Source organism: Nicotiana tomentosiformis, chromosome 4 (assembly GCF_000390325.3).
Source record: "Nicotiana tomentosiformis chromosome 4, ASM39032v3, whole genome shotgun sequence".
Classification (NCBI taxonomy): Eukaryota; Viridiplantae; Streptophyta; class Magnoliopsida; order Solanales; family Solanaceae; genus Nicotiana; species Nicotiana tomentosiformis.
The window spans coordinates 32,517,099-32,525,644 of record NC_090815.1 but is presented as its reverse complement, the minus strand read 5'-3'; the positions used below and the strand labels follow the sequence as shown (position 1 = coordinate 32,525,644).

The following is an 8,546-nucleotide window of genomic DNA, read 5'->3' as shown; positions in this document are numbered from 1 at the left end:
AAGACAAGTTGCAAGTACTAATAAGATTGTAACTGTATCAAGGAATATTTTGTAGAACTCAATTCCTATGAGGTCATATGAAAGAGAAATCTGATATAGATGTTTCACTAATGATGAAATATGGCAAGATGATCATTTATGCCTCTAGGGAACTCTATGCCTCATGTGTCGAATCAATGATGTCATTATAATGATTAACAATGTCAGCACTATTGGTAGTAACCTTTATGTTTCTTAAGATATAACCTCCTGAAATGTTGTGCTCAGTACCTTGATGGATTTTGAATTATTTTAGCCAATATTGAACCTCATTGTTCATAATTATAGAAACCAGTGGGGGTTGAAGGCTCAAACATGCCAAAGAAGCATCATCATCCAGTGATCAAATATAATAGATATGAAGTTTTATGGTCATATTCAAGCTAGCACATCTTAGAGTGATTATTGGAGGTCTCCAAAGGTTTAGTTTGGGTGTTTGACGTAGGGATTTAGAGTTGAAGAAAGTGAACGGGCTATTCTAAAGATTTTCTCTATGAATATATTGGGTGAATTGCTAAGGAAGGTAAAGTATGTGTAGTCACATTAGGCCTTATAAAATTTTGAAGGAAATAGTCCAAACTAAGAGTATGATGTATGTAATATTGTTTTAAATATTGTTGATATATATTGCTATGCTTTGTCGAGTTATGGAAGTGATGTTATGGTGGTTTTGGTGTTACTCTGGCAGGTGGTTAGGCCCAAATACAAGGAAGACTCTGCCAAAATTTCTGAAAATCAATTTGAGAGTTAGTCAATTTGGGGACTTGAGGTATGTGAGAAAAGAGATAAATTATGTTAAGTGTTTGGGACGGACACTACTCCTCATTCGAGAATGAATGATCTTAAGCGGGGGAGAATGTAAGGCCCTGTTAAAATTTCCTAATAATTTAATATTTTAAAGTGCGACAACCGTATTCGGGAATAACATATTCGAGTATCAAAGGAGACCTATGGTGTGGAACCGCATTATTTTGACATCAATAATGTTTCAACGATGTCGTTGCTTCGTGTATATGTGGTATCACATTTAGCAAACGAGATCAAAATTTAGTTTTTATTTAAGCATTAGATCCGTATTAAAATTACGGAGCCGTAGCAAAAAGAATCATCGAATTCGGACATCGTATGAGAGAGTTATGCCCATTTTCGGGCGAAATAGAAACGATTTCCCATCGCCAGCGCCCAGGGTAGCGTGGGGTGCTAGCCCTGGCGCTGGGATTTTTGAGGTTCTGGAAATTGGGCCACAGGTAGCGCCCCACGCTGCCTGTGACGCCCGAAACGCTATATACTCATTCGGGGTTCATTTTATCCCATTTTTCTTGACCGAACTTTGGGGTTTTCCTTTACTCTCTCAAGACCTCCAACTCCCCCCCATCTTCAAGGTGAGTAATCCCTACTAATTTTATGTTTCATTCCATCAATTCCATCCTAAAACTAACTCAATCCTCCATAAAATACATAGATCTTTAAGAAAGTTCTTCAAGAACTCAAAGGAGGGTTTTGCAAGATTTCTTCCAAAAGGTAATCCTACACCCTTAGACTTACATGTATGGATATATTATGGGAATATGAGTATGAATTAAGTATTGGAACTTATGGTATGGTGATTGGAAGCCATAAGTTCCCAATTTAAATACATATCCATTGTAGAGATTGAAAGATGATTAATTGATGGAATTTTGTTGGTTGGGTGTGGATGGATGGTCGTGTATGTGATGTTTGGAGTTATGGATTATTCAAGAATGATGGTGGGATAAATTATTAGTAAATAGTAGTAATTGGATGAACTAATTTTATGGGTAAGAGATGTAGAGATTCATGCCTACTAGGTATTTGATAAAATGCATAAATGGCCTAAACTATGGAATTTGTTACTAATATTGGTTCCATTGGATGTTATCATTGTAGATTGAAGTTGCTTAGTATAGTAGATCGTTGTAGTATCATTAAGAGAAGGATTGAGGTATGTTGGCTAAACTCTTCTCTTAGAATTGAATCCCACGATATTCATGTAAATTATGTAAGTCCGGAGTGATTCATTATGAAACTGTCTATTCCGAGTAAGATTGGATTGAAAGATATATGTTCAACAAGCATCCCAAATGCTTTATACATGTTATGTTACCAATTGAGGATGTGTTAAAATATGGGTTTTGCATTAATAATGTTTCGACTTTAAGTCAAGTTCAAATGAAGGCTAATATGCCAAATTTTGTGAAATATCTCTATATGCCTTAGACTCTAAATTGCTCACATGTGTACTACACACCTTTATTTGAATTGTATTTGTTGTTAATGATGATAATGATATTTGAAATTGATAAGGTGAGCATGAAACACTGAATATGGCCAACGTGCCAAGAATGATCTTATAATTATGGCCATTAGTGCCAATGAAATGAAATGATGTGAGAAAGGTTATAAAATGAGTCTCGACTCAAATGTTTTAAAATGACTTCGAAAATAGAATTGTCTAAAAGCTTTTGTACTCAAGTCATGCCATAAGTGGTTGTTTTAACAAATACAATGCTTTGTGAGTATTTCCAATGTGTTTTTGCGTTCTTACATATTCGTGAGTGGAAATTGTGTATTGCCCTTTGTAGGAGAAAATATGTCAAGAATAAATGGTGTGTTATTTGCTGATGATTTAAACTTGTGCATCAATTGCCAATCGTTTTACTCCACTTCTCGGAAAGAAATCTATAGTGCTTAAATTGGTCATTTCAAATGACCTTAAAGTTATGATTTCCGGAATATTATATGTATATTGATATTTATGATGATGATGATATATGAAAGAGAAGAAATAAAAGTGTGGAATAACAAATATGGCCACCGCGCCTTGAATAAAAAATCTTGTGAATGGACAAAAGAGCCAAGGAAATATTATTGTTATTATTGGTTGAAAATACTAGTGGAGATTTATACAATGTGGAAGATGATGAGGTAAATACATTTGTACCTATGTTATTTTTGAGAATTATTCCCCTTATTTGGGATGAGATTGATGTGATAAAATTATTCTTCTTAATTGGGATAAGATTGATTGATATAAAAGGGTTGATGTCTCGAATAAGACAGTCTAGCCGATCGGGTCGTGATCGGACATCATGCCGCACACATGGTGGTGATTGTGCTGGAAATTGTAATTGAAATTGAGATTTTGGTTGATGTCTTCAAATAAGAAAGCCTAGCCGATCGAGTCATGATCGGACTCCGTACTAAATTTAAGGTGGTATTAGTATTGATGGTAATTGTGGTTAATGTCCCTAATAGATAGCCTAGCCGATCGGGTCATGATCGGACGTCGTGTTAAAGACGGTGGTATTGATATTGAGAGAAATTGTGGTTGATGTCTCTAATGAGATAGCCTAGCCGATCGGGTCGTGATCAGACTCCGTGCTAAGAGTACGGGGGTACTGGTTTTGTGAATAATGGTATTGTGAATAATGCTATTGTGAATAATGGTATTGTGGACAATGGTATATTGATATTAAAAATCTCCCAATGTGAGATATGGAAATCTATTTGAACAGTGTCTTGATCCTAAATTAAGGTTTGATATTGATTAAAGATTCTTTGATATCATGATAATCTTGTTGTATTATTTGTCATTCTATTAAGAGGGTGTTTAGATGTACATACTAGTGCTATTCGACAATACTAACATCCCTTTTGCCGGGGGCACTGCATCTTTCAATGGATGCGGGTGGTTCCACAACAGGAGACATTGATAAATAATAGCAGTGCACCTTCTTCCCAACTGACTTGGTGAGCCCCACTTCATTCTGGGGTCATATATCTTTTGTACCTTGTGTATTCCGTTTAAGGTATAGCCGGGGCCTTGTTGCCGGCATTATCATTGTACTCTTCTTTATCCATAGAGGCTCCGTAGACATAGTGTGGGTTGTGTATTGGTGCTGGAAAAGATAAAATATGTTATGTTGTAGTTGTATTACTTGTCCATTCGAGACATTAAAAATGATGAAGCTATTGGAAATGAATTGGTATTGTAGACGTGAACACCATTTTGTCTCATTAATGAAAATATGTATTATCTCCCTTCGTGGATGTGTTTGGGTAGAATGAAATCTATCGGCTTGCTTGGTCGGGTTCACTCGGTTGAGCGCCGGTCGCGCTCCTCGGTTTTGGGGCGTGAGACGAACATTAGCCCACTATAAATAGACGAGTTTCACAATTTTAGGTCACGGTTTGAAGTAAAAAGTTGTTTTAGTCGTTACCTTTTTCCATTTTAGGAAGTTTGTGATTATTTTATTATTTAAACATTATATTTTATCATTTTAATCTTTGATTATGAGTTTAATTAGCTTTTTTCTTTATTTTCTTCAATTCGTATTATGAGTAGCTAGATTCTTACTAGGGTTATGACCCAACCCTAGTGTGTAAACCTTATGGGTATTTAATTTAATGCTTGTTTATGATTGGGTGTTGATTATTTAGCTTAGTTCATGCTTCAATTTTAGAATTAATGATTGCAAACATTGATTCATGCCTTTTGATTTATGTCTCTACTTGAGAAAGAGGGACCTAGTATAGGATAACTTGGCTAACAAGGAATTGGGCTAATTGAGAGTTTCATTGGCATAATTAAAGGGTTCAAATAAGAGATAGTAAGAACCTGACTTGAGCTCATATCAACTATTTTATTTGATACCCATTTGGACTTCAGAAAGCCAAATTGGGCAAAAACACTCTCTGACGGAGAGGTATTGAGTGGGTAATGTTGAGTTGAGAGCTATAATACACCCCAATCAACAAAATAATTATTAACGTATTTAACCCATTAGGAGAACACCTATGTTATGGTCACATCCCTAGGCTTTTAAACTATTTGGAAAAATACCAAAAAGAATCTTTCATTTCTAGTTTCTTTTACTTAGCTTACAATTGTTAGAGTAATAGTAGAAGTAGAAATCAAAACTCATTGTGGAAGTGGAAATTTAGTTAATCCATTCACTTTCTTCAAGTATATACTCCTAACACCCTTTATAACTCCCCGTGGATTCGACCCCGGCTCACAGTTAGGTAATTTATATTACATATGACCGTATCGTATCTCTTATCGAGGTGTGTTGTGGACGTCATCGATTTTTGGCGCCGTTGTCGGGGAGTTAAAACGGTGTTAGCTATATATTTAGGTTTGTTTTTGGAATATCTTCTTTTTCTTCCGTGTTACTAACTTGTGTGAAACAATTTTAGGTACAATCACGGCGACAAACAATGATCTCGGAAATATACCTTTGGGGGATGTGGACTCCGAGGATGAGCAAGTTGAGGAGGTACCTCTTGAACCTCAAGCCAATCGAAGTGGTCGGGTGCCTCAAGACAATGTACCCGCTCTACCCCTATCTCCACCACGAGCAGTTCCATACCAGATATTACACAATGAAGGATATGCTAGTGCAATAGTCCCTCCCTGTATTAGGGCGGGCAACTTCCAAATCACCAATGTGATGTTCACTTTGCTTGAGCAGCGTGGTTTCTTCACCGGTGCTTCAAATAAAAATGTGTAAAAACATTTGAAGGGGTTTGTGGATACTTGTTGTACTTTGAGGATGCATTGAGGATAAGGCTTTTTCCCTTCTCTCTATGGGGGAAAGCTTTAGATTAGTTGGAGCGATTACCGAACCATTCCATTCACACTTGGGATGAGTTGGCGAAAAAGTTTATTTCTAAGTTCTTCTCTCCTGGGCACATGGCTACACTTCGAGATGAGATATTAGCATTCAAGAAAAAGCCGAATGAACCACTACATGAGATATGGGAACGCTATAGAACTATGGTCAAGGAATGTCCCAACAACGATATGATGAAAAACATGATTCAATAAACCTTATATCATGGGATTAACACTACCAACCAATGTGTAATGAATCAACTTGCCGGAGGGAACTTCATGACTACGCCTTATGCGGAGGCATGTGAGATTTTGGATGAGATGGCGGAAACGTCATCGGCTTGGCTATCCCGGTTCAATAGTCCACCAGGTGATCCAAATATGATCCACCTTCACAAAGAATTGCAAGACCATGGGCAAGCCATTGACAAATTGACAACCACCATGACTCAATTAGCAAATGCCCAACTAAATCAAGTGCAAAATCCCAAACAAGTCAATGCCATGGAAGGAATGAACATGATGGTGAACAAGAGGAGGACCAAGGGTCCACAAGTGCAAAATCAAGTGGAGAACTATGTGCAAGAGATGGTAGTTTTGATCAAGATGATTCCTATAATGAACAAGAAGAGGAAGTGCAATATGTGAACAATTCTCAAAGGCAAAGAAACAACTTCCAAGGCCCAAACCAACAACAATGGCGACCTCAAAATAATCAAGGCAATTGAAATTCTAACAATCAAGAAAATTGGAGTGGAGATAACAATTAAGGGAATTGGAAAAACAACAACAATCAATGAAATTGGAATGGAAATAATCAAGGAAATTGGGGGATGGGGGGTAACAATCAAGGCGGATGAAACAACAACCAAGGCAACCGGGGGTTGGGTGTTCAAAGGCCCCGATGTACCAACAATCGAGCAACCAGCCTCCTTATCCTTTCCATGGTCCAAGTTCTTCAAACAATGAGATGGGGCATATTGAAAATATGTTCAAGCAAATAATGGAAAAGAATGCTGATTCGGATGCCCAACTTGCCTCACATAACACATCAATCCGCAACGTAGAAGTTCAAATGGGGCAAATCTCTCAATCTCTAAATTCTCGTCCTAAGGGGGCACTACCACGTGACATGGTAGTAAACCCAAAGGGTGAAAACAACACGGGCCATGCCATGGCGGTTATCACAAGAAGTGGAAGAGCTGGGAATGCACCCACCTCAAGTCAAAGGCAACTTGTTGATGATGATCAAGTGATGCAAGGAGAGGAGATCTCAAAACAATGTGGTACAACCTAATGAGGAAGTCCAAATTGATATTGATGATAGTGTGGAAGAGACTCAAGAGGAGGTGAACCCGTCTAGGGAACACATTATTAACATACTGGAGCTGGTAGTGCAAAAGTCTAAGGCACCACTGCCTAATCCTCCACCTCCACCTCTATACCCTCAGAGACTTGCCAAGAAAAATGGTGAGAATCAATTCAAGAAGTTCATTCAAATGATGAAGAGTATCTCAATCAATATGCCATTAGTTGAAGCTTTGGAACAAATGCCCGGTTATGCAAAGTTTATGAAGGACCTGATGACAAAGAAGCAGTCAATGAATTTTGAAACCATCAAAGTCACCCATCAAGTGAGTGAAATTGTGCATTCAATGGCTCCTAAGTTAGAGGATCCTGATGCTTTCACGATTCCTTGTACAATTGGAAGTGACGAATTTTCTAAAGCTCTTTGTGATCTTGGGGCAAGTATCATTTTGATGACCTATTCAGTTTTCAAGACTTTGGGAATTGGGCAACCAAGACCCACCTCTATGAGATTACAAATGACCGACCGTACCATGAAGAGGTCTTTGGGTGTGATTGAAGATGTCTTGGTTTGTGTTGATAAATTCATTCTTCCGGTAGATTTTGTCATTCTAGATTGTGAAGTCAATTATGAGATGATGATTATTCTTGGGAGATCTTTACTTGCTACGGGGAAGGATCTTTGTGATGTTGAAGCCAGAGAACTTACCTTCCGGGTTGGTGACGAAAAAGTGGTATTCTATGTGTGTATCCATCCGGCAACCAAATAGCAATGATGTGTGCTCTTTTTGTGGACTTGGTGACCGATATTATTGTTGATGAAACAAGTGATACAATTAATGTTGGTGATATGTTGGAGGCCGTCTTTCTCAACTTTGATGATGACGAGATGGACAGCTTCATGAAATGTGTGAACTCTTTGCAAGGAATGGGGTCGTATAACTATGCACCCCGGAAATTATCCTTGGATCTTGAAAATAGGACAACTCCTCCTACAAAGCCTTCAATTGAAGAGCCTCCTACCTTGGAGTTGAAGCCATTGCCTCCACACCTTCGGTATGAATTTCTTGGTCGTTGTTCTATTTTACCGGTTATTCTTTCCTCTGGTTTAGCTAACGTGCAGGTAGATTCCACATTGGCGGTGCTTCAAAAGAGGAAGAAAGCTATTGGATGAACCTTAGCGGATATTCAAGGGATAAGCCACGCATTTTGCATGTATAATATAAAGTTGGAGGAAGGTGCCAAACCATCTATTGAACATCAAAGGAGACTCAATTAGGCTATGCAAGAAGTTGTCAAAAAGGAAACTATCAAGTGGTTGGATGCCGGGGTTGTGTATCCCATATTTGATAGTTCGTGGACCTCTCCGGTTCAATGTCTCAAAGAAGGGGGCATGACGGTAATCACCAATGACAAGAATGAGTTGATTCCTATAAGAACGGTGACCAGATGGAGGGTGTGTATGGACTATCGCAAGCTCAACAAAGTCACAAAGAAGGATCACTTTCCACTTCCTTTCTTAAATCAAATGCTTGATATATTGGCTGTACATGCTTTCTAT

The 8,546-nt window shown here is 38.1% G+C and overlaps 1 protein-coding gene across 1 annotated transcript; it reads left to right on the top strand.

Annotated features, from left to right (window-relative positions):
* The first annotated feature begins 5,929 nt into the window (after positions 1-5,929).
* LOC138909469 (uncharacterized) lies at positions 5,930-7,755 on the top strand. The gene is made up of 2 exons (XM_070200667.1): positions 5,930-6,268; positions 6,940-7,755. Exons 1-2 carry the CDS (start codon positions 5,930-5,932, stop codon positions 7,753-7,755), a joined length of 1,155 nt encoding a protein of 384 aa, XP_070056768.1.
* Positions 7,756-8,546: the final 791 nt, after the last annotated feature.